The following is a 26,696-nucleotide window of genomic DNA, read 5'->3' on the forward strand; positions in this document are numbered from 1 at the left end:
AATCAACAATTGTATCTATGTATTCTATGTGATATCAACACATTTTATTACAATTGTTGGAAAAATCTTGAACTAAAATTGTATTTGAAAATAATTTTAAATCCATTTGTTTTTATTCGATTGGCGTTTGCAATCACAAATAGTAAAGCTCAAGATCAATCTTTGAAGTTGTGTAGTTTATATTCAGATACGGACTGTTCCTCACCTGGTCAACTGTACATTACGAGTTTCCGTGTTGGAAAACTAGACAGCCTGCATATCGTCGCTGATAATTGGCGATCTAACGCAAAACGTAAACGATCGGTGAGACATCTGGATTTTGTTTTTGAACTAAAAAAATGATGATAAGGTAACCTAAAACTCAAAAACAAATCACGTATATTTTACTCCCGGACTTTCCATTTTTCAACTTGTTTTTGATTGTGCTCTCGAATTACCTTTATTGATTCAACCATTGTCAACATTTATAAAATTAACACTACTGAAAGAGGTAAGAAAATAACATATCTCTCTCTCTCTCTCTATATATATATATATATATATATATATATATATATATATATATATATATATATATATATATATATATATATATATATATATATATATATATATATATATATATATACTATATACTAGCTAACCCGGCAAACTTCGTCCCGCCCATTTACTTGATTAATTCTCGAGTAATGCAGAAATTTGTGTTTTATTTGTATGGCAGCCACCCCTAAGAGAGGGGGGAGGGGTATCTAACCACCATAGAAACATTCATTGCACCCTAAAGTTTCCATATGCCTAATTTGGTTTAATTTGCTTGATTAATTCTCGGGTAATGCAAAAATTGTGTTTCATTTGTACGGCAGCCCCCTCTAAGAGAGGGGGAAGGAGTATCTTAACACCATAGAAACATTTCTTGCATTCTAAAACCTCCACATGCCAAATTTGGTTTCATTTGCTTGATTAATTCTCGAGTAATGCAGAAATTTGTGTTTCATTTGTATGGCAGCCCCCCCTTTGAGTGGGGGAAGGACTGTCTAACCATCATAGAAACATTTATTGCACCCTAAAACTTTCACATGCCAACTTTGGTTTGAAGTGGCAACCCACTTCAAGGAGTGTTGTTACGGCATAAAAACTTGGAAAATTGGAAGAAAAATGTTTTTATATATGACCAGAGTGCGTTTCTGAAATTGAGCTTCTAATGAAAATTGACTATTCAGCAATGAATATGTGTTCTATGTGATGGAAACATCTTTTTTCACGTGTTTTGACAAAATTATGATCTGAAATTATGTTTCGAAGTGATTTAAACTTTATCGATTTCCCTCATCTATCTCTATCTCTATATATATAAAAATGCTGGACACAACATACAACCCACTTCAAGAAGTGTTGTTACGGCATAAAAAATTGAGAAATTGGAAGAAAAATGTTTTTATATATGACCAGAGTGCGTTTCTGAAATTCTAATCTCTAATGAAAATCGACTATTCAGTAATGAATATGTGTTCTATGTGAAGGAAACATCTTTTTTTCTACGTGTTTGATAAAATCATGAACCGAAATTGTGTTTCGAAGGGATTTAAAATTTATAGATTTCCCTCGTCTATCTCTATATACATAAAAATTTTCTGTTCGTTTGTATGCGCGTTAAAAACTCGAAAAGTAGGGAACCGATTGAGTTCAAACTATGATACAATATACAAAACAACCAAACACATCTAGGATTGTTGGTACAACATAAAAAATGAAAAATTTAACTCAACCATGCATCCACTATGTGCCACAGCAAAGCGTGACAGGGTACAGCTAGTTATATATAAAATTGCGCAGAAATAAATTTCTTCTAAACTCATCGCAATCAAATAAACTTTTATGACTACAACATTGTGATTTATGGAAAGAACAACAAACCTTCCATAAACCCACATTGCAAAATTTAAAACCATCATCACATTCACCACAGCGCCGCCTAGGTGTAGATTTGTACGTTAGATCGCCAATGGAACAAAAAAAAAAAAGTTTACTCACAAGTATTTTAAAATTAAATGAAACATGTGCTTTGTTATGCTACTCATTTCTCTACCGCAAAACAATAATGAGCTGGTACAGCAGGGTACAGCTAGTAAAACTTGAATTAAATTAAACTTAAATGGAATTTAAGCGCAATTCAGTTATTTCCTTAGTTATTTTAATTAGAAAAAGAAAAATGTCCACGTGGACAAAGGGGGGTAGGGGTATGAAAATGTCCACGCTTGTCCACGGAGGGAGAGGGGGGAGTCTAAAATCGTGCTTTTTCTGTCCACGTGGTATGTGGACAGCCCCTAGTTGAGATTTCTTAAGCCAAATAACACGCCTTGAATGTATTCCGAGGGGCAAGCTCTAGAATACGTGTGACCACAGTGCAAGTCGAAGGAATTTTTTCTGACGAAAAATTCCCCGGCCAGAACGGGAATCGAACCCGAACACCCGGCAAGATAATGTGAGACGCTAACCACTCGGCCACGGGTGTACTTGATCCACTAACACGAATTGTTTTGATAAAAAAATCTTTAGGGAATAATCAGTATTTCATATATTGCCGAAAAATTCAATTTCGTGTCTGTAAATCAATTCACTTATTACTTGATGTTATTTATATGCTTAAAACACGTTCAGGACTTTACTAACTTTACTTTCTGTGCACATTCTAGTATTTTTGCTCAAACTTCAAAAATTCAATCAGGAACATTCTTTTCAATATTTTCTTCCTTATTTGTACAAAAAATTCCCGTCGTATCATTTTTGAGGGGACATAAACACGACAAAATAAAGACTGTTTAATTCTGCGGATTTGTTTTTGTATTATACCGTATAGGACTTTATGTTACATTAAAGGTTATAATGTCGGTTACTCCCAAGTCCAAAGTTTGAAACCCATCCAAATCAAATAAAAATTCTATTTGATTTGTTCGCTAGGCAACCGTTCTGTAAATGATCATACCAACAAACTAACATCGTGTTCCATTCTTGAAGTTCGTGATAGAGAAACACATTTTGGAAGGAACAAAACACCCCCGATTTGCATGTATTTGTAATGCCGATATCCCCAGGCTCCATGGTCTGGAAGTCTGTGTTGGGGAAAGCGTAAATCGGGCTAATCAAGACGGGACAGTTATTCAATTATTCATCTTATGAAAAATAACATAAAATATTACCCTTCAATTGATGCAAACATCTTTTCGATCTATAAAGAAATGTTCGAGTTATAAGCATTCGAAGTCGTCATTTTTTCCTGCATGTTCCGTGTTTAGGTTTCCATTTTACCGCCCATATTTTTCAGTTAGACGTAGTCCCCCGTCAAAAATCAATAACTCTGTCATAGTTGGGATTCATTCATCTGCGTAGAAGAATTGTTTAATCAAATATGATTATCTCATCTTCTGAAAATGCCGAGTCCGCTTCCTGACGCCCTGTATTTCTGTCTCCGAATTTGTTGGGAGCATTTGTTAGAAAACATGATTATATTTTTACTTCGTTGTAAAATCGTGACAATCAACACTTTCTACATATACACACGTTTTACCGCCTCATGAGTGAAGCTATCGTGAACTCTGAGAAAAGCCTACCTGCGCAATGGTTGATTACATCCCGCCTCAAAAACCGCGCCACTCAAACATAATTACTGTTCGTCACACACGGTACAACTAGCAAAATGCGGGTTAAATCTATCTGAAGTCGTTGTCGTCGTTTTCGAAACTGGGCACCCCTCATCTTGTGCATCGCGCGATGCCACGAGGCTGCCCATTTTTATTTGGTTCGCTCGTTCGTTCGTTCAAGGACTACACTTCCACCACCGAGCGCACCGGTAAAACGTTTATCATGTTTTTCCCATCACAGCGCTGCACCGCTAATCACTCCCGCCGTGAGTACTTTATCACTGCAATCTTTCAACATAATTACTATTAATTATTTTCGTTCCGCCATTTCCCCCGCGGCAATGTTACGGCAGTTCTCGGCAGTCACTCTTCGTTATTCAGCTTCTAGCTTAACCGTCTATTGGTGAAAGATAGCGCAAAAATGAATCCTGGTGATTGTACGCAGTTGCTGGTTAGGCGCTGCTATTCCTTTTTGATGGGTTTATTCGTTTCTCGAGTGCGCTCAAATCTATTTTGTTGTTTTGATTACCTGTTCGTATGTTTTTGAAATTAAAAGCGAGCAACATAAAACAAGCCATTTAGATAACCTTTTTCATTCAATGACTGATTACATAAAAGTCTTATGGCGAATTTCATGCCAACTCGTCTTAGGAGTTGGCAGCACCATCTCAGATAGTAGTGAAACATTGTGGATGTAAAGACATGAGTCATTTGAGCAACTTTGCATACTTGAAATATTCGAAAAACAATTAGACTACGTTTTGGAAAAAGCCAGATTTTTTTTCTTAATTTTTTACAAAAATTTATAACTTAAAAACTATGATACCTACAAAATTATTGCAAAAGTTGAAATGTGGGAAATTGTTTAAATTTTCGCAAAATATTAAAAAAATTCGCTGACAAAAAAGTTATTTTAAAAATTAAAATTAATTTTTCTCAAAAACGTATTTTTTTAAATTCCTAAAAATATATATATCTATAGCCCTTACAATTTCCAACAAGTCGTCCATACATCGGAAGGTGGGCACTTTTACAGGGAAAATGATTTTTGAACAACTTTTTTATGTTTTCTTTGAAAAAATACAACTTATCCTAAATTTGTTTAAAGTCAACATAGCGATATAGTGTATTCGACAAAGTTTAAGATCTTGTGAAAATATAAACTTTTGTCGAAGACATCAACTTTCTATCTTTTATAGTCTTTGGAATATATATCATTTTTGTATGAAGACTCTTGATAAACTTTTTCCATGTGAATGGAAATTTCAAGGGCTATTTATATCTATTTTTTTCAGAATTTTAAAAGCATATGTTTTGTAGAAAATTAATTTTCAAAATATTTTTTTTCAATGAAATTTTTTTCCAAAAAATTCTTTGATAATTTTTAATGAAAACCAAAATAATTTTCTACATTTCCATCCTTTGACTAAAAATTTGTAGGTCTGATAGATTTTTTGTAGGTTTTTTTTAAATGTTGAGAAAAATCTTAATTTAAAAACTATAAGATCTACAAAAAGTTGGTCAGAGAATAAAATGTAGGAAATTACCTATTTTTTCATTAAAAATATCAAACAAATTTTCGTTCGTTCATATTTAATAAGATCTAAAACTTTGTCGAATACACTATATCGCTATCTTGACTTTGAAATTAGGATTAGTTGTATTTTTTTTCAAAGAAAATATTAAAAAGTTGTTGTTAGAAAAACTTTTTCCCTGTAAAAGTGCCCATCTTCCGATGTATGGACGACTTGTTGGAAACTGTAAGGGCAATTGATATATATATATTTTTGGGAATTTAAAAAAACAACGTTTTTGAGAAAAATTAATTTTGATTTTTAAAACAACTTTTTTGTCAGCGAAATTTTTTTCCATAAAATTTTTGGTATTTTTTTTTAAATTAACACTTTCCTACATTTCATCCTTTGACATGAACTTTGTAGGTATCATAGTTTTTAAGTTATAATGGTTTGTAAAAAATTAAGAAAAAAAATTTGGCTTTTTCCAAAAAGTAGTCGAATTATTTTTCGAATATTTTAAGTATGCAAAGTTGCTTAACCGTTTGAATACGGGGGAGCGCGATAGCGCTCCTTTTTTTTTGTGAAAAATGCGGGGAGCGCGCTAGCGCTCTTCTTGTACTATGTTATTTTTTGGACTTAGCACCTCTTAACGTAGAATTTCGTCTTTCGGGGACATTTGTGCAGCAAACCATAATTTTGAATGAATTTGTTTAAATATTATTTTTCATTATTTAAAAAAAAAATTTATGTATAGATAAGGGAGTTTATGTTAATAAATTTTATGAACCTCACTTTTTATGTGTTTCTTCCTATTAATACAACTTTTCTGACCTAATCAGTTATCTAAGCTCTCTACTATTTTTTTAAATATACCCAAACTCACCCGCATTTTTGGCATATGCTAACAAAATTTGCTCCGCACTCAAACGGTTTAATGACCCATGTCTTTACACCCACAACGTTTCACTGCTGTCTGAGATGGTGCTGCCAACGGCCAGTCGAGTTGGCATGAAATTCGTCCTATTCGAAATTTAACTCGGAAAAATTAAAAGCTGAAAAAAAGCTTAAAAGCTGAAAAAGCTTTCAAGTGCATACCGTCGTGTGTTTATATGTTTACAACGACATAGATTTAAACTCTACAGAACGCTAGGCAGCAAATAGAAAAGGTATAACGGAGTGATAGAGGGTTATACGCTACGGAAAAATCTGTTCACCCATAGGAATACATCTCAACTAAAACCGAGTTATTGAAATTTATTTCAGTTAGTTTCGATTCGCACATAATGTTGAAAGTAAACATGCTCTCGGAAATTCGCATAACATAACGAACATAATAAATAACAATGAATAACATAACATAAAGTTTTCAAAGTGGGAATTTTGATGTGAGAAACGAGTCATATTGTCGTATTGTCGTATGTACCCATTTCTCATCCCAAGCCACCATCCGGAATTCCATTCTGATTGGCCAAGGCTTCGTAGATGGTAATTCGGTCCATCGTGTGTGTTTATCCCATTTGTTTATTTATTTAGACTCATTAGCATAAGAATGATAGAGTACTTTGGAAAATATTTCAGATGATTTGAAAAATTTGAAAAAATTGACTATGCACTTTATATATAAAAGAGAGTTTTTCCCACGTACGTATAACTCATCATCACGGGAGAGCGGCTGATCAGATCTACGTCGTCCATATATTTTGTGAGTTTGTCTTCACCCAAATAAGAATGATAGAGTACTTTGAAAAATATTTGAGATGAATAGGGAAGTTCGGAAAAAGGACTAAATATGCATATCGTATATATAGAATAAGGATATTTAAAATAAAAAGGGAAAATTCGAAAAAAGAGGTACGCATATTTATGTTTCGCAGTGAAAAACATTATTCAGATCAATTTTACAGATCTGAACGATAACATACAAACTCTCTTGAAATTTATTTGTTATGTTCGCCAATCAAAATATTCTCTAGAAATAAATTATATGGAAGAACAACGTTTGCCGGGTCAGCTAGTTAAATATAATAATAATACAGATGATGTACTAAAAGCTGAAAAATAATTAGCCAAGTAGCAGTTAGCAGTTATCATACCCCTTCCTTCATTAACCTAGGGCATTGATGAAACTGGAATAAAATGATAAATGGTTACGTTTTCGCTATGGATACCATCTGTCCTGATTTAGCAGGACAAGTCCTGGTTTTGAAATGCGTGCTGAATTATTTTTCTTATTCTAGTTATTTTCCTGATTTTTATAAGAAATCCAATTTTGTTGACGAATTATAATTCATTCATATTTTTTTGTATTTTTTTTTTTTGAGTTGAAACTGTTTGACGTAGGATTACGTCTGTCGGGAACATATTGGGATACGAATTGAAAAAAAATGCCGCACCGCGAAAATTGTTAAATTTCAAGCGACTATTGCTAAGTTATTTGGTGATGGAACATTTGCACCAATGTATTTAGTCGCTCCTTAATAATTTAATACAATAGACAAAATATATTTTATTAAACTCACCACCGAACGATTTCAAAATGTCAAGCAATATGTACACGAATATCCCGCGTTCTGATTGGTCAATTGTCACGATTATCTGTGCTCTATCAGTTGATCATTCGATGTGAATACAGAATTGTGCAATGAATTATGCGTCTGGTTTGATTGGTTTAACTTGCGCCTCCCCAGTTCTCATCATATTCCCTTCGGCATCTTTTATCGTGTACCATAAAACGACTAATCTTCTCCTCCTGCCATCATCGCTCGATTGTGCCACTGGTGGAGTGAACAAACAATACCCAACAATCTAACTAAACGCTCTTTTCAGGGCCATCAAATTATTGTCAATTTTTTTTCATGGAATTTTAGTCATGGAATTTTTCAAAAATATCCAGAATCAATATAATAGTTAAAAGTAATCCTACGTCAAATGCGGTCGTTTCTCGGACGCAACCCTCCTGTAACTTTCTGTTGGTGACTTAAATTTTGCTAGTGTGTAGAGAGTAACATATGCATTTTCGACTAGATCTTTTTTTTTATCGGATTTTTCGATTCACTGGGTTGTTTTGTGTCTGGTTTCGATATTTCAGGTTAATTTTTAGATGTCTAAACGAAATTTTCCCGAGGCCAAAAGTACCGTTGTCTCACAGAAAGACGTAATGTTTTGAGATTAAGGACTGAATATGTGATTTATAAGTGTTGGTGGCCAAAAGCGGTATGTGCATTTTGTCATTCTGTGGAGACAGAAGTTTAGATCTCACAATGAACCATTACAGTTAAATCTGATTTGGAAAAGCACATCCAAACACCGAAACATTCCAAGAACATTCTATTGGATTCCACTTTCAAATCCATGCTGAATTCTGTGGTGTAAAATCACAGAAACAGAAGGAACTCTTGCGTTCTACACATCATAAAAGCTTCCAATCCATGCATTCGTTGTAGAATCAGTTAAAGATGAATGATTCCTGATTTATTCTTGTTCTGGCTAGAACAATACACGATTTTTGTGTTCTGAAGCCGAAATTCCATTGAGGCGACACTGAATTGTCGCCTCAATGGACAAGTCGCATCGATCCGTTGACTGATGGACAGGAGACGACACTGTTCGACACGTCAATAATGCAAAGGGATTGTATTGTCGCATTGTATTGCATCGATGTTGCCGTAATGTCGACTCAATAAAATTGCGGCTTTATGGCCAGTACGTATTTCTTCTTCTAGACACTCACTGTCGCCACAGGCTATTCATTATATGCTCCACCATTACCATTATCTATCTTTTTATTATTAAAGTATGATATTACCAATGCATACATGCGATTGAATTACCAAACAAACATACTTAATGATGTGCATTCTGATCGCATAGATTTTGAACGTCCAACACGATAGCAAAACAGAAACGGGATGCAGGGAGCATTACTTTCTACTTTTAATACGTTTACTCTCCTATACCCAAAATTGATTTTTAGCTCATGTTTTGTCATCCCGATTTATAACATTAAATGAGACATAACATAACAGAAAATGTCATGACTCACACATACTGGTAAGCATTTGTATAATATACATGGTACAGTAATATAAGATTAATATGAGCGAGCGAAACAAAAGACAAATAAGCTTTCCGCATACTTCGCCACATACACGGCCCAGACCGAGATAGATATTGTTCTCATTCATGCGCTCCTTTTTTACTCTCAGAAAACACTTCCCAACATCATTTTATAATCAGGTGCAATATTATCACGTATTTGCTGAACAACTGCTGAAGCATCATTAGCCATGTGGATAGCGTGGTCGTGTAAAAAAGCTTTGCATTCCAGCCAGTCTTGGTTCGATCCCCATTGACGTCGTATGGACTTTTTTTTGGTACAATCCCAAATGAAATGAGAAAAGAAAACAGAAAGAGATGTCTGCACGCATACATACAAACCATTTTTAAGCTTTTAAAACAGCTCATTATTTGCGTATTTGACTCTCCAGCACACTAAATGGCATCATTTCTGCCAAAGATGAAATGTTTTCTGCCAACGCTAGTTTGGGTGTAGCTGACGACATGTAGGAACCGCTGAATGAGTGAATTTTCAAAGGTGCTCATTCATAGACCTCCTATCTTTCGAATGAAGTGTTTGGACTCCGTTCAGCCGACAAAGAGATATTTTAAAATGTTGAACTTAAACCCCAGCACAGAAATGAAAGACGTAGCCCTACGTCAAAATGTATGAGGTATAAACAAAAACTTTATTTATGACAAATTCGCACGATTATTTAGTATTCGTTACTGAGGATGATACTTCGAATTGACTTTTCGCAATTCCCCCATCTATTCCTACTGCAATCAAACCATCAATCAACGAATAATGAGTCACAGTCACGAATAAAGCAATTTCACTACTTGTCTACTCTTGAGTCGATTGTATCATTGCTGCTAATTGGAAATTAATCATCCGAAAGGTCTCATTTGCTTCATGTAACAGTCGCACTATCGGATATTCTCCTGACAAATATATGTGTTAAGATAACTCCCTCTCTCCCACCGGTAACCATGTACTCACGACATTTCTTTCCCTCTGTATCTCTTCCCCTTCTCCGGCAGGTCTCCCAGATGCGGCTATTCTATCGGATATTTATCCATCCGACCGCGAAACCATCGTCGGCATCCCCTGCGTACAATGTGGGCAGTGATAAAAATAGCAACGAGAATAATAATAGCGGCGGAGGAGAGCGCAGCGCTAATAATAGCCACAGCAGCACCGCTGCCAATCTCAACGAAAGTCAAGGTAGTGCGTCATCATCGTCACCCTCGACGTCACCGACCACGTCGTCGTCGCCCCAAAAGGGTAAAAAGTGTGACAGCAGTGACAGTGTTCCCAGCAAGAGTGAACAGTTTGCCAAATCGGTTGATGAAGTTGTTGATAAAGCCAGCAGCAGCAAGAGTATAACGAGTGTCGAAAAAGCTAATTATATCAGAAGTGCAAATAGTTGTGCTGCAGCGAGTGAGCGGAAGTGTGTTGAAACCAGTGAAAAATCAAACACGCCAGCATTGGCGGAGGCTAGTTGTTACAAAGCGGTGGAAAGCAAATACGATAGCAAATTGATAATTACCAAAACAAACAAAGCAGATAAGAGTGGTGGTGAGAAGAGGGAGAAGGAAACGCTGAAATTAGTGTTGGTGTCGAAGAAAAGTGATAGAAATGACGCGAAAATTGTTTATTCAAAGTGTGATTCAAAATCGAGCAAGTCTCCTAAACAAAATAGCCCAAGTTCATCGGCCGGTTTCAGTGATTTCAAGCGGCTTCGGAGCAACGATATTCGATACAGTGATTATGAGACGCCGTCGAGTTCCTCGAACGTTTCATCTAGAGCAACTGCCGGTGGCAGCAAGAGTGGAACCGTTCCGGACGATGATTCGAGAAAATCCGAGTCGCAGAATGTGAGGAAGCATAATAAAATAAATAATGATCACAACAATATAAGTGATTCTAGTGGAAAAAAGTTCTGCGAAGACAATAGTCGCAGCGGAGCGAGCGGTACCGGGAATGGGGTCAACAGCCAAACCGGCAGCAACGCAATACCGACACAGTCTGGTTTGGAGGCAAAAACCAAGCATGAAAAATCCAAATCTTCTCCACGGCGCAATGAAAACAACGGGGCCGCGGTGGCAATAACGGCATCCACCAGCGGCGCGGCTGTTGTGGAAAAGAGTGAAAAGTCATCCGAGTTAAAGTGCTATGTGAATTTGAAGAAACAAACGGTCGTTTCGCCACTTTCATCCAGTGTCGAAACTAGTGCAAATCGTAAACCCGAAGTTCCTAAACTGAAAATTGAGCTACCTAGTCTGAAAACGAAAATCTCTATCCCACGGCCGGATAATGAAAAGTCGCCCAAATCGGCGCACACGTCGTCCACGTCCTCTTCGGCGGCAACGTCGCCCGCAGCCTCGTCATCGAACTCGGGCAAATCTCCAATATGGCCAAAAGCTGACGATTGCGTCAAAACGGTGGAAGATCCCCCGATCGGTATCGAGGAATACGCCAAAACAATTGGGCTGAAACCAGTTCAGAAGATTTCCGAAGGAGGTGGTGATGTCAAGAAGAAGAAGAAAAGCTCAACCTCAACCTCTCCTGACCCATCTTTTCACCGAAAGCGCAAAAAGGCCAAACACTCCAAAGAAGCCGGCAGCAAGCGGAGAAAATTACACGCCGAAATTTCCTCACAGCACGATGAGAGTTTGAAAATGAAGGTCAAACTGACCGAAAAACCATCCAAACATGAGCGCAAAGCGAGCGAGGAAATCACACCGCAATCGCCGAAAGAGCTGGCGAAACAAAATGCGGAAGTTACCTCGTCATCGCTGCCATCAGCATCAGCAGCATCACCTCCATCATCATCATCATCATCTGCCGTAACGCCATCGGTTTCTGTTGCACCAATTCCATCACCGAAAGACGATGCCTTAAAGGTTATTGACATTACAAAGGGCGATGACGATGATGATGTAAAAATTATTGAGCATCCCACGATGGAAGGTTTGTGTCCGACGACGTCACTGACCACCACCACTGAGTCGGTGAAATCGAGTGTCTGTGAAACAACAGTAGCAATGAGAGTAAACGAACTCCCGAAGCTGCCGTCGCTGGCTGCTGCGGAATGCTCCACAAAAGCGAAAATTAATGAGATGAGAGCAATACGTCACAAGCCGATGGTTTACATTCCAAATCTCGATAAGAACTTGTCGGACAACTCATCCACTATAAATAGCATCATTGAGAGTGTGCAGGCCAAAACGGGCTTCATTGACAAGGATAACGACGTCCAAGTGGTTCCCGTAAGTAAGAGTGGGTCCGATAATGGCGCAATTTCGAAAATGACTTTGCCCGGCAAAGCGACGTCTGCTGTTACTACTATGAAGCCCCCTGCGATGACTTTATCATCTGCTTCTAGCAGAACTGCTGTAGCTGCGAATGTCATTTCGAGACCACAGCATAGAATGAGTGTGCAATCGCAAGTGTTCAGTCCACGGCACACTCCAAACTATCCACCTTTGGTTCTGCAAAGTTCACCGAAGAAAATCACCCCAACTAACAGTACAAATGTTTACCAACCACGGAACGTTAATCCTGCTCTGAAGCGGTCTACAAGTGTTGACAGTGGCTCTACTTACAACTTTCCTCCCAAGACACCCCGAGTAGATCTGATGGAGCTGAATGCCCAAAATCGCCTGATGAAAAAGCCTATCTATGCGCCAATGTTCAACTTTGTGAAAGGATCCAATTTAGCTAGGAATGGGAATGCTAATATGCCCGTTTCGGCGAACGATGTACCTTACAAATCTTCCATTAGTTCGTCCTACACAAAGGAAGTCAATGCGAAGAAATCTGTTCCAAGCCTTCTGCTACCTCCTTCTTCAATCAGTGTTACCAAAATGACAGACTCCGTTCCCCAGCCTCCACCTCCGATTGACAACCGTCCTGCGTTGGAAATCGTACGAATACCATCAACCGCGCCAGTGGCCGACAAACCTCAACCAACCTCAACACCTCCAGTGGTCCAAAAGTTAACCCTCACGCCAAAAACAACGAGACCTCCTCCGCCGACAATTCCGCTAATCAAAATTAAGAAATCGGCCTCTGTCCCGGAACAGCCATCCTCGCCAATATCGCCTTCGGTTTTTCAAGTTACCAGTTCAAACGCAAACACAGCAACCAATTTGTCCACAAGTTCCGCATCGCATCAGGATACCAGCGGGGCGCTGGACCTAACGACACGTGCAAGTGATGATTTGATCATTCTCGAAAGCAGCGACAGCTTAACATCCAAACTGAACAATGGCAACGAACCGAAACAGAAGTTGATTAAAACTCAGACGAGCTCCGACGCGAAGTCGAATTCCAACGCTAGGATTGAGATCGATAGCAGCCGGCTGGAATTAATCAATTCATTAATTCAAACATCGGCCACATCGATGATCAAGGCGGCGGCTGCAGGATCGAGCGTGATGGCGGCAAAGTTTCACAGCAGTGGCATTCCCGGGCTGAAGCTTCCCGCCGATATGATTGGCTTCGCCATCAGTAGCCCCAACAGCAACAGCGTTCCGAAGCTGGGAATAACGTACAGCTCGGCACCAACGTCAACGATAAAATCGATACCGATGCCACGGCTGACCGAGATCAATCGCAATCGGAACGCTGCAGTTCGCCAACCAAATCCATCGGTGCGAAGCATTCCGAATCCATCGGCGCTGGCATTTCGCAATCAGACGATTGCGATAAGCAGTTCCTCTTGCGTGATGCCGACAGCAGCATCCTTCTCGTCGTCGTCCGCGTCGTCCGGTAGCACGATAACATCGCTCTCACCCACGTCACCGGCGAAAATCATGAACGTAAACATGAAAATAAACAACGCAAGCACGACGGCAGGACAGAAATCAAGTGTGAATTATAACGGCACCGCCAGCACCAGCAGCAGCAATATAACCGATACATTTTCCTCCTACGGCTCGTCGAGTAAAACATATACCAGTGCAATAAGTACCACCGCCGCCACCAGCAACACCAACACCATCATCACCATATCAAGTGATACAAGCAGTGAAGTGGTATCGTCTAATTTGAATGGAAGTAATAACAATAACAGCAGTTCCATCACCAATAACAACAACAACAATATCAGAAACGACGGCGTTAGTTCGACCAGTGGCGGCGGCAGCAATAACAGCAAAAAGACCATCGAGAAAGTGGCGGCCGGATTGAAAGCGGCTGCTGCCACAGCAACGACGGCGAATGTGGCAAACGCCGCTACCAGTCGTGTAAGCAGCAACGGTAACGCCGCCGCTGGTATCAACAAAAACGGCGTAAATGTTGTTTAAACATACGAAACAACATTGGGAGAGAGAGAGGGCTTAGCAAATCGTGTGCAATCTTATCTGTGTGCGAACCAGTTTAAAGTTAGGTGAGACAAAAATAAGAATATAAAACAAAAACAAAGTGAACTGATGATCTGCCGAAAAGAATACACCAAAGGAGACCCACTATCGAAATGGAAATGATTCAAATGAAGTGATTGATTGACAGCATCACTCCGATGAGCACAACAGCGTGGAAGTAAAACATGACGCGCGACAATGTCGCGAGTATCGAAGAAGCACGGAAAGTGTTGTTAACAACTATGTTGTAGAACTCTAAGTTCACCGCTGATTGCGCAACGGCTAGCCGCCGATAGTCACGTGTCAGAAGTTGTCAGTCGTTTAGTAGCCGGAGAGTGACAAATATGAAGGAGAACTGTGTTTTTTTTTCTATCTGTTTTGCTCCGTCTGTCATGAGTTTGTCCCCAAGTCAAGACTATTCCGTAAGAACGTCCAACTCTCCAAAGAGGAGACACATTGGACTTGCTAGTGAGCGATTCCATTCTCGAATTCGAAGGTTGACTTTTTTCTGTATTTTTTATTTGGCTAAAATTTAACAGACGCATTGTTTATGACCAAAAATTACACTTTGTATCATAGGTTTTCCATTTTAACTTGAGCCTTACTTTTTAAGGGTTTAAACAAGTGCCTGAATAATTTCAAGAAATATACCTCAGAGAAGGTTGGTCCGATTGATTTGGTGTCTTCCGCAGTGTTTGAGGATATTAGTGGGACTCTATGGAGGAAGTATGCACTGTTAAAAAAATGTTTCATTTCTATTTCATTACGAAAAAAACGGTTGAAACTCAGTTTTATTCAAAAAGGTGTTTCTAATTTTTTGAAGTAGGATTATGTCTTCCGGGAACAAATTGCGGTATGTTATGTACAAATAAGAAAACAAAAGTCGATCGCATTGCTGAAAATGTCCAATTTGAAACGCATACTACTCAGACATTAGATTTTTGCGTCAATCGATTTGAGCACTCAATAAAAATTTTGACATTGAAGAAAATAATACTATCAAACAATTGAAAAATTTCAACAATTATCCTATCAAAAATCCCGGGTTCTGATTGGTCGATTTACATAGGCAATCTTTGTTCACACATTCAGTGCATCTGCCCTCTGTAGAAATTAGAATACGGGACTGTATAATGAAACATGAAATATGAGTTTAATGCACGATTTTCTGTTGATGTGCGAACACATTCTTCATGTAAAACTGCAAAGTTCAGTGTCCTTTGGCGATACTGTTTATAAAAAATCATTATGCTAACGTTTTTTCTTCTCATCACACATTTCTTGAGGCTAAAGAAAAAGCATAACCGTCTCCAGGTTCCATCAAAGTTATTGAAGTGAGTGCGGATGTGAAGCTACATAGTTTATTTTTGGATTTGAATGCATCCCTTATTGTTGAAGCCTTTAACAACAACCGAGTACTAATAACTTTCACTGAGACAGATCTCAAGCTTTCAGTGGGGTTGCGATGAAAGTGATGGACATTCCCATGTGGTTATCTCTACAAACCGAGCAACTATGCCTAAAAATTTGAAGAAATTTCTCGAATTAGTATTGAAGCTTTTGGAGCAATCTTTTGTTGATTTTTATATTCGTTTTATCAGTAAATAAAAATATATCACTCATAAAATAACCACCCCCCCCCCTTCCCCCAATTTATATAATTTTTTTCAACACAGTTTAAATGCAAAGAAATTGACCCAAAGTACGGATTTAAAACAACTCTAAACTGAGGAGTGATAATATTTTTTGGATTTTGATTCATTTTCTGGCAATTGTGCTTCCTAGCGATGATATTATGAACTAAGCTTTGGTCACCCCGTTTTGGCCAGGAATCATAAAACCAACTTTGCAGAAGACATCATGTTTCGAAAAACTATTCCTGAGGAATTATTATTTTTACCTCCATTTGATTATTTTTGGATCAATTGATAGCGGTAAAATTGAGAATTTAACTATTGGGATATCTTTATATCAGCTCTGCTGAAGACAACATGATTCTAGAAAGCACTCTGAGGATTTATTATTTTTCCCCGTTACGAAATTCTTCCAATCACAGCACGCCCTATCGGTGATATTGTGTCTCCCCATGATGGCCAGGAATTCAACCTTGCAACTTTGCTGAATACATCATGCTTCTAGAAAGCATCTCATAGGAGCTAATAATCTCCCCCCGATTTGAAGATTTTTGGACCACTGGGAGGTCAAAACTTTCCTGAGAATCCCAATAATAGTTAAGGAATGAATTGTAGGAAATTATTTATGTTTTAAATTGAAAAATATCAGGCAAATTTTCGAAAAAAAAAATTGGAAAAAAATATTTTGAAAACTTAAATTCTTTTTTTCTCGAAATTTTTTTTTAGTTCTGAAAAAGTAAATATGGATAGGCCATAAAATTTCCAACAAGTCACCCATACATCGGAAGATGGGTACTTTCACAGGAAAAAAGTTTTTCGAACAACAACTTTTTCATGTTTTTCTTCAAAAAATTACTATTAATGATTAACTCGTAACATTTTTATGCATAAATTATCGCAATTTACATGTTCTACTAACTTTTTTCTGTTTAGCAACATGTCAAGAACATGTTAAACGCGTGAATTGACACCCAAAAGTATTACGAGTGGAAAGCAATCACATCTATCTCTCAGCTCACATTTCTTCTTGCTCCCTCAGAGCATATAACGGTAATATCAGTGCTTTCACGCGGATTTTCCAATTAACGCAAATTTTTTACGTGGATTTTTTCACAAGGTACGTATCCACCGCGTAAAGAAAAAGTTTATAATGGGTCATTTTCTACCACCCCTCGTGGTAGGTTTAGTGTTTAACAAAATTAGGATTAGTTGTAATTTTTTCAAAGAAAACATGAAAAGTTGTTGTTAGAAAAACTGTTTCGCTACAAAATTGTGTGTTTTTTTTTAATGAAAATTCAAACAATTTCCTACACTGCCGTAATCTCGCGAAGTGACGCAAGCGCCAGAGGGAGAAATTTTCAGTACGATACTTTTCGCAAAATTGCATGTATAATCAGCACACGCGTACATTACGAAAATCTGATCTGTACAAATTGTGTACAATTGATGGAAAAACATTGCCATCGGCTCGATTTTTGAAAAAATGCAGTTTTATTTAAGCCAGTTTGTTGTGAAAACAGCAAATTTTAATCGCTGTTTCCACAACCGATTGGCGTTCATCCATCAAAGTATGGGAGAATCTGTTTCCAAATATTTTCTACAACATGCCACCGTTGAGTGGAGCATTAGGTAGCATCAGAGAGAAGAGTTCAACACATTTTCCGTCTTTGTAGCGTGTGTCAAGCGGGCCAACGTAGTTGAGAGCCCGATTGTAACAACTATGCCTCAGCGACTCATGTGTTTACACCCACAACTGCTATCTGAGATTGTGCTGCCAATGGCCAGTCGACTTGGCTTGAAATTCGTCTATCTATCTGTTCCGAAGCCATTCGCGTTATCAGTGGTTCATTATTAACATTCGAATTTGGTGTGGAACAAAGATACTTTATTAGGTTAGGATGCCAGAAATCAGATTGAAATAATTATATTTCGAATTAAAAATAACTATTCGTTGTTTTTTGAATGTTGTCCCAACTCTTACTTTACCATTTGTCTATACATTTCCTGATATTATCACAAAAGTTTGTAATTATAATATAAAATCATTATCAGACTCAGTTTTTTGTTCAATAGTTTTCATAATTTTCGAAAAAATAAATGAGTTCCTCTATTACGTAGAATACATATTCGATACGGAAATGTAAAATTTTATTTATAATTTTCAGTTTAGGCGTTTTATTAATCCCCCCTAAGGCATCGCAGAGTCTTTGCCATGCGATGTTGCAAAAAATGGCATTCAACATCTATATCATAGTTATTCTTGAATTGGCAAAGACTGGAAAAGTTTTTTTCTATTCTTATATTGTGTTGCAGCTCCATCGGACATTGAATACATTTTGTTCAAATTAGAGTGCTTCTCTTGACGTGGGAATCAATCAATTTTCAGATGAATAAGTTAACAAATATAGAATCCTAACGCAAATACTCGGAAATTACTACAAAACTTAAATGATTGAGCATGCCTTTTTCCTTGAAATATATTGAAAATGGATGAATAGTCGCTTGACATTTTTCTAAGTAAAGTGTATCAAGGCAATTTTAACATCGACAATCTACTGATACGTTATTTTATTATTTTATAAACTTAGTATGTTTTTGTTCTTTTTTTTCATAACAACTTTGCGATAAATAATATTTGTTATGGGCTGCAACATCCAAAACATTTCAAACATCAAATTGTTATTTTCTGTGAAAAAATAAATAATAAGATTTGTTATAATGTATATATTTTTTACACAGCCTCATAACATAAAAATTATCCACATCACTTAATTATTTCAAGCATTGCAGCTGAAAATTATCTACTCTTTTAGGAAAATTTACTTCTAGGTTAAAAAGACTCGAAAACATTCGAAAACGTCCAAAAGTTGAGAATTTTCAGTAAATTTTATTTTAAACTCACTGTATCTCAGAAAAAGTACCAGTTTGCCGTGCTCCTTATTGACTGCATATTATGCGTATTTTCATAAAATCAGGTCTAAAAACATTTATACGAAACATTTCAACAATTTTTAAAAATCCTACTTTTTTTAAAACATTACAACGTTTTTGTCCTTTTTTTTATTTGGGCGCACTGTGCAATAAATTTCAATAGTTGTCAGGTACAACAACAACAACAACAACAACAACAACAACAACAACAACAACAACAACAACAACAACAACAGCTACAACAGCTTCTTCTTCTTCTTCAATGGCACTAACGTTCCTAGAGGAACTTCGCCGTCTCAACGTAGTATTACTTGCATCATTTTTATTAGTACTTAGTTGAGATTTCTATGCCAAATAACACGCCTTGAATGCATTCTGAGTGGCAAGCTCTAGAATACGCGTGATCACAGTGCAAGTCGGAGGAAATTTCTTTGACGAAAAATTCCCCCGACCAGAACGGGAATCGAACCCGAACACCCGGCATGTTAGTTATGACGCTAACCACTCGGCTAAGGGAGCACAGCTACAACAGCTACAAAATTTAAAAAAAGTAAAACTTTGTTGAGAAAATTGAGTTTTAAGTGTTATTTTCGAAATAAAATAAAAATAAAACATTTTTAACAGTGCATACTTTCTTCAACTTCTAAACTTCTAAAACATTACGTAAGACACCAAGTCATTCAGCCCAACCGTTTCTGAGTTGTATTTTTTGTTGTTGAAAACTTTCATGCAATCGTTGCTTGGGTACTTCTCAAAAGTTAGCCTAGAGTAAAAATGATAAACCGATGATGTAAATGGTCGTTTTGGTCAAAAAGAATACGTTTGCAAAATTTAAGTCAAATAAAAAAATACAAAAATAAGATTTATGAAAAAAAATCGTCATTTGCGGTGGAACAGCTCTAGTGTTTTAACAAAAAGCAGTGTTTCTCGACTTCATGTTTTGTTTAAACACTAATGGAAACAACCACGTGAACAGACTGCACAAGAACATTAGGTTTTGGTATGCCACACTGAGTTTACCGGTTCTGATTTGTCTGAGTTGTTTAGGATTGTAAGTTGTTTTAGTGCAAAAGCTATATTTGATGATGTTTATTTATTTCCGCTGTGTAGTTTAATTGAAAGAAATTGTAAATTTCTATAAATGATGTTTTGCAGTCGATATTACAAAGAAGTAAAGAAAAGAAGATACAAAACAAGATAATAATTTATTCCCCTGAACGTGTATATTTGAGTATTTATAGGCAGGATTAGACAAACGCTATTCCCGAAGTCAGTCTTTATAGATGTGATTAAAAGTGAACATACGCATATTTGATGTGTGTATTATCGCACCACTCTCTTATAGCTCCGTATCAGCAATAAAACCGGGTATAACACCTACGATCCCCCATCCCCACCTCCCGTAATCAACCCATAGATGTTGTGCAATAGCAACCAGACGACAGAGTCAACACATCCATAATTGCCCCACATACACACACACACACACACACACACACACACAGTAGAAAACATTAACGGCTATGCGAGAAAATAACAAATCTCTGAGAAATTAACACACAAAAAAAAATAGTGAGAGAGAGAGAGAGTGGAAGTGAAAGAAAATAAAACCTCGTGGTAAGACGGCAGCACCCCTGATGATGATGCTGTTGAATTTGAATGTGAGTGTGTGTGAGCAACACTGTAAATATCAAAGGGAGAGAAACTATCGTTTCATCTCAATGAGCCCATAAACTGTTTTCTGTAAGTAATGATATTTTATTCTTGGTGCGCTTTTCGGTTTCTTCTCCTCGTTCCCCTTTTCCCACCACATTCAAATGTGCGGCTAAAAGAATAATTATGATGGACACTATGATGATGACTGAAATCAATATAATGGAGATGAATTGGAAATTGAAATTAGGAAAAAAAAACCAACAAGGCTGTAGGATTGTTTGGACGTAGCAAATGATTTTATAGGTGAATAGCCCGTAATTGATTTGTATTGAATTCAGGATTGGATGGTAAAATTGGTTCCAATTGAATAAACGGTTGTCTTCTAGCGTGGGATTTCATTTCAGCAACCTCGTACTCTAATTGATATTATGTAGATTTGATTGTATGAGTGGCTCTGTATTATAATACCACAAATTAGATTTGGATTACTATATATGTATTTTCCCCGTATACATTCATACAATCATCAATCTGTACTAATAATGGAATTTCAACTATCTGATTTTATGTAATAAATGAAAGGGGTTTATCAAAAAACAGAAAACACTAAGTTATCACTTCCGCAATGTTTGTTTTAGCGAATAAAATGTATGTATCTAGTGCAATAATAAATGAAAAATCTGCAACTGTAGAGCAAATAAAACAATAATCAATACTAAAAGAATGTGTTCGATCGTATTTATTCATGTTATCACAGTTCCCATTGTTTTGGTGTGAAATGAAATCTACAATTTTTCAATGGATAGAGTAAGTAATTTGCATCTTGAGTTGTTGAAGTTTAATCGGTTTTCGCTAGGAGGCGTTTGAAAGATATCTTGATTTATGTTCGGTTTTCAGACATGTTTTGGTTGCTTCAATCTGTGTTGTTTGAGCGCGCGTCGAGGATAGAAAAAAAAGAAAAATGCTTAATGGAATAATTCATGTATTGCGACAATGAGTAGATGGAAAGTACAAGGATAGTTCTGTATGTTCAAACAGAAAGATTAAAGTTGAGAACCAGGACGGCATGTTGGGAACTGTCTCGGAAGATATGATATGGAAGAGAATCATAAAATGTAATGTTCATATACAGTCATTCCACGCCAAACCGATATAGGGAAAGTTTTGTTACTTTTCGCAAAATATTAGACCCGTGGTTAACACAACCTAGAGAGTTTCAACTACGAAACCAAAAAATGAAACGAAGTTTGAATCATTTGAACGACTTGATGACCAAACATATTTTACTGTTTTTTCTTAACTGAGGGGCTTAGAATGCAAGGGGTGTAAGTGACTTGATCTTTTTCTCTTCGTCAAGTTTTTCTTCGATTAATAACTCAACTGCAAAAACGTTCCAATTTGAGTTTGCTATAGAATTCGATAGATGAGGTTCAGACCTGCCTTCCACATTGTCAATTACAGATGGGAATTAGTTTGCAGCTAAGTTATGGCCAAAAGAGAGAGAGTCAATGTAGAGAAATCGACTTACATCCCTTTTTGATTGTTGAATTGGACAAAACAAACTGAATTCCCTCAAAGTTTTTGAATTGTGGCCTTTTGATTCATTACAACCATTATTTTTTTGCATGTGCTGGGAATATATTATAATGAAGGTATTCACGTTGCACAATGTAAACAAACATGCCCTGGTAACTGAATAAACTTCCATTGCACCTCAATAAAGCATTGCATTTTTATTACAGTGTATATGCTTTTTGGCTTAACGTGGATACAATCCACATAGTCTAATCGATAATAACTATGTCTACCTAAGATACACAGCTAGAATTATGCTTCAAAATTAGACTTTAAAAAAAACTAAGATTAAAAGATTTTTTTCAGATCATGAACAAAAATTTTATTATGACAACTCTGCTCTTTGATTTTTGGATATGTTATGTAAAAAAAAAAACAAACACTACCAATAATTATGAAAACAAAATCGATATTTTTCGCAATTGTAATATTTTTGGAAGAAAATTAGCTATGTCGAGATAGATCGATTATCTAAATTGGTCCAATAGTTCAGTTATTAATTTAAAATAGTCATTTCTGGAAAAAGCGGAAATTTTTTTTTGGACCACCCTAAAATATAAATAGGCACCCTAATAAAACAAATAAAAAAAAAAATCTCAAAATATATAAAAAAATATAGCGCCATGAATTCAACAAAAAAACAAATACAATCAATGATTATGAAAACAAAATCCAAATTCTTTGAAATTCTAATATCTCTCCAAAAAAGACTAAAGTGAATTGGCTTCAATTTGATACATCGACCATCCGAATCGGCTTGGTAGTTCAAAAGTTATGATTTTTTAAAATAATCATTCTTGGAAAAAAATGAAAAAAATGATTTTTTGGATTACTCTTAATTCGAAGTGGGAACTCTGATGAAAAAAAAAATACGGATCTAGTAGTTTGCGATAAGGAACAAAACTTTCTTGCTAATTCGGAAGTACTTATTTTTAAAATATTTTTTTCACCTCCAACATACTAAAAAACATGAAAATGAAATGAAAACGATCAAAGAAATTTTTAGTTGCAGACCTTTGCACTTCAATTTGTTTACCTATCAAAATGCTTCTGATATTTCCATAAAATTGGCAAAAACTTCCCTGACAACACAATATATCACGACATTAATGACTCGATTATATACAATTTTGAACTCGAATATCTACAGTTTGGAATATTTTTCTTTTATATTTCAAATATGACTTATTTCAAGAAGAAACATTTCAACGTTAAGGTGTAATTCAAGTGGCTATTACATGTGCAGTGGGGTAAAATCGTGATTTTTGAAGATTTAGCTTGAATTTTCACCAGTAATTACTGGTTTAGATCGACATTGCAGCCAAATTAAGAAAGATAGAACTTGGGTGTCAAAGAACAAATTGTAGAGCGGTTAGAAAGTTTCAATTTGATTATCAACAATCTAGTTTAATATACATTTTTAGGTACTAATTGAGGACTGGTGCTGAGAAAATTGGCAAATGTTCAATGTCAGTAGCAGTGACGTAGCGCACAGGGAGCGAGAAGGGCGGTCCGCCCCGAGTGTCGCCCCTATCAGGATGACCATGATTTGTATATTCTATTTTTGAGGAACAGAAATCTTTCATGATTTCGGGTGAAAGTCACCCGATTCATAAAATTTTATGAACATGACGGTATAACACGACAAAGACAATAAATTGGAAATATTTTTTTAAATATATAAATTTTAAATATAATAGCAGAGTACTATTTTTTTCTTAGTGTTTACCGAATCAATAATACTTCATTTATAGGAATAATTCATTAATTCCATTTTATTATTCATTTAAAGGCTCAATAAAGGAATCAAAGAATTGTTATGATGTGTTGCATTAATTACCTTATATAACATTGTTCCTGACTAAGAAAAACCTTGCATCTTAAGGATATAAGGAAGATTAACTTCGTCACATAGGGAAAGTTTTCCAGAGCTAATAGAACTGCTACCTAGATTTTACTCGTTTTTCGCAGTTTCAACTCATCGCTGGGAAGTGCTTCTGAGCCACACAGATGTGACGGTAAAAATGATTTCGCAAACTTGATGAAGTGCTCATCATGATTACAAAGAATATCGATTGTCCTGAAACGCTGCAGCTAATAAATTTCAATGCCCCGCTGCGAAATCTTCGGAGTGCTATCATCTACCGCCTCACAGACCCATTTACGGATAAAGGGCCTGGCCGGGTAAAGGAGTAAAAAGTGCCCCCAAACCAAATCACTAGCTGTATGGCAAATATTGTTTATTTGAACCCCTATGTGGTTTGACGTAGGATCTATAGTGAAAAACGTACTTTTTCACTATAGATCCTACGCGCAACACTGAAAAAAATCTGAAAAAAATCACACATATCTAGAAAAGCCGTAGAAACACATTTAAATATGAATTAGAGTAGTACTGAATCTCTAAATCCAAAAAAAATTTTTTTCAAAATTTCAATATTTTTTAGTACTAAAATTTTTGTTTGATAATTTTTTTTTGATACACCGTAGTAAGATGCACATTCAGTATTTTTTTCAAATTTTTATCTCGGATCTTTTGAGGATGGCGTGAAATAATCGAAAAAGTACGTTTTTCACTATAGATCCTACGTCAAACCACATAGGGGTTCAAATAAACCATCAAAATTTCTTATTTAATATCCTTTACAATATTTGCCATACAGCTAGTGATTTGGTTTGGGGGCACTTTTTACTCCCTTACCCGGCCAGGCCCTTTGTATAGCTCTGCCTAAGAGCATACAATGCACCCAGAAACGTTCAGGCTTTTGGTATGTCGACCATGGATTAGAAACATTTTTTTTCCCTTGTTGGGTGTGAACCACTGCGTCCATTAGTTTGAACTATTGTGGTATGCCCCATTTTTTGTACTACGCTTCAAGCTTATCTACTGCTTATTGATGATGAAGTAGACTGAAAGCTATAGCGAGATAGGTGCCAATCAGGAATAATCTGTTTGATAAAATTTATAGTCCTGATCGGCGACACAGACCAAACTTCCTTGGGCTCCAGAATAGCCTTATCGAGGTGTTGAAGTCTGCGTCTTGTTAGTGCTCCGCATTTGCAGAGCAAATGTTCCGAGGTTTCGCTTTCGGCATTACAAAAGCGACAAATATCATCTTGCACTAAACCTAGGTTTTTGAGATGGTATTTACTCGGACAGTGTCCTGTTATAAGACCAGTGAATGTGCTGAAGTCTTTCTTATTAAGACTCAGCAATTGTTGAGTAATTTTAATACTCGGCGTGATAAATTTTTTTGACTGGTTGAGTTGTACAGCCATCCAGTTGGCCATTACTTCCCGGTCTTCCCATTTCTTCAGCTCACTCTTCAACACACATTCAGAAATTCCACAGAATGGTTCTGGACCAGTGAAGGGTGAGCTTGAGCCGCGTCTTGCGAGTTCATCTGCTTGTTCATTTCCCTCTATACCGCAATGGCCAGGAATCCAGTACAGTTGTACCGAACTTCTCTGACACAGTTGTCGTAAAAGGCAAATGCATTCCCAGACAATTTTTGAATAGCACTTGAAATCATTGAGGGCTTTAAGTGCTGCTTGACTGTCTGAGAAGATACAAATGTTAGCATGTCTATAATTTCTTTTAAGGCAGACATTTATACATTCTATTATTGCAGCTACTTCTGCCTGGAAAACTGATGGCCAGTTCCCCATAGCTACAGAAATTTTTATTCTGGGACCATACACTCCAGCACCTGTTCTGTTACCCATTTTCGACCCATCGGTATAGAACAGGATTGAACCATTACGAACATCGGGACCACCCTCATCCCATACTGAACGAGAAAGTTCGATCACTGTGTATGGAATGTCATAATTGGTCCTTGGCTCCATCCAATCGCTGTTCATCTCTGAGGTTGGTCCAACGGGTAAGAGATTCAGGATGCTCAAATGACCAGTTTTGTCCCCGTCTAATATTTTTTTATATCTTTTTAGCTTTAGAGCGCTTCTATTGGCCTCCAGCTGAACATGTTGACCATGTTGACCAATTGAAGGATAGCCTCCAATGCCTTTGAGGGTGTGCTTCGCATTGCTCCTGTTACAGCAACGCATGCCAGTCGTTGGAGTTTGTTTAGCTTTTTTGTAGCTACAGTCTCCTTAGTCTTTGGCCACCATACTAATGAGGCATAGGTTATCCTAGGCCTCACAATTGCTGTATAGACCCACATAATCATTTTTGGTTTCAGGCCCCATGTTCTACCTATCATTTTAGAACATGCCCATAGGGCAATGTTGGCCTTACTGATAATTGCATCTAAGTGTGCGTTCCAGTTTAGTTTAGCATCTAGGATTACGCCTAG

General features: G+C 36.8%; 1 protein-coding gene across 2 annotated transcripts in view; it reads left to right on the forward strand.

Moving 5' to 3' along the window:
• Positions 1 to 19,472, forward strand: part of LOC129767532 (protein suppressor 2 of zeste-like) — a 146,039-nt gene extending 126,567 nt beyond the window's left edge. For both annotated transcript variants that reach the window (XM_055768531.1, XM_055768532.1), the window contains exon 6: positions 10,256 to 19,472. In XM_055768531.1, coding sequence (XP_055624506.1) covers positions 10,256 to 14,527 — 4,272 coding nt within the window. In that variant the 3' untranslated portion in view covers positions 14,528 to 19,472. The remainder of the gene's footprint in view (positions 1 to 10,255) is intronic.
• The last annotated feature ends 7,224 nt before the right edge of the window (positions 19,473 to 26,696 follow it).

This window comes from Toxorhynchites rutilus, chromosome 2 (genome assembly GCF_029784135.1).
Source record: "Toxorhynchites rutilus septentrionalis strain SRP chromosome 2, ASM2978413v1, whole genome shotgun sequence".
Lineage (NCBI taxonomy): Eukaryota > Metazoa > Arthropoda > Insecta > Diptera > Culicidae > Toxorhynchites > Toxorhynchites rutilus.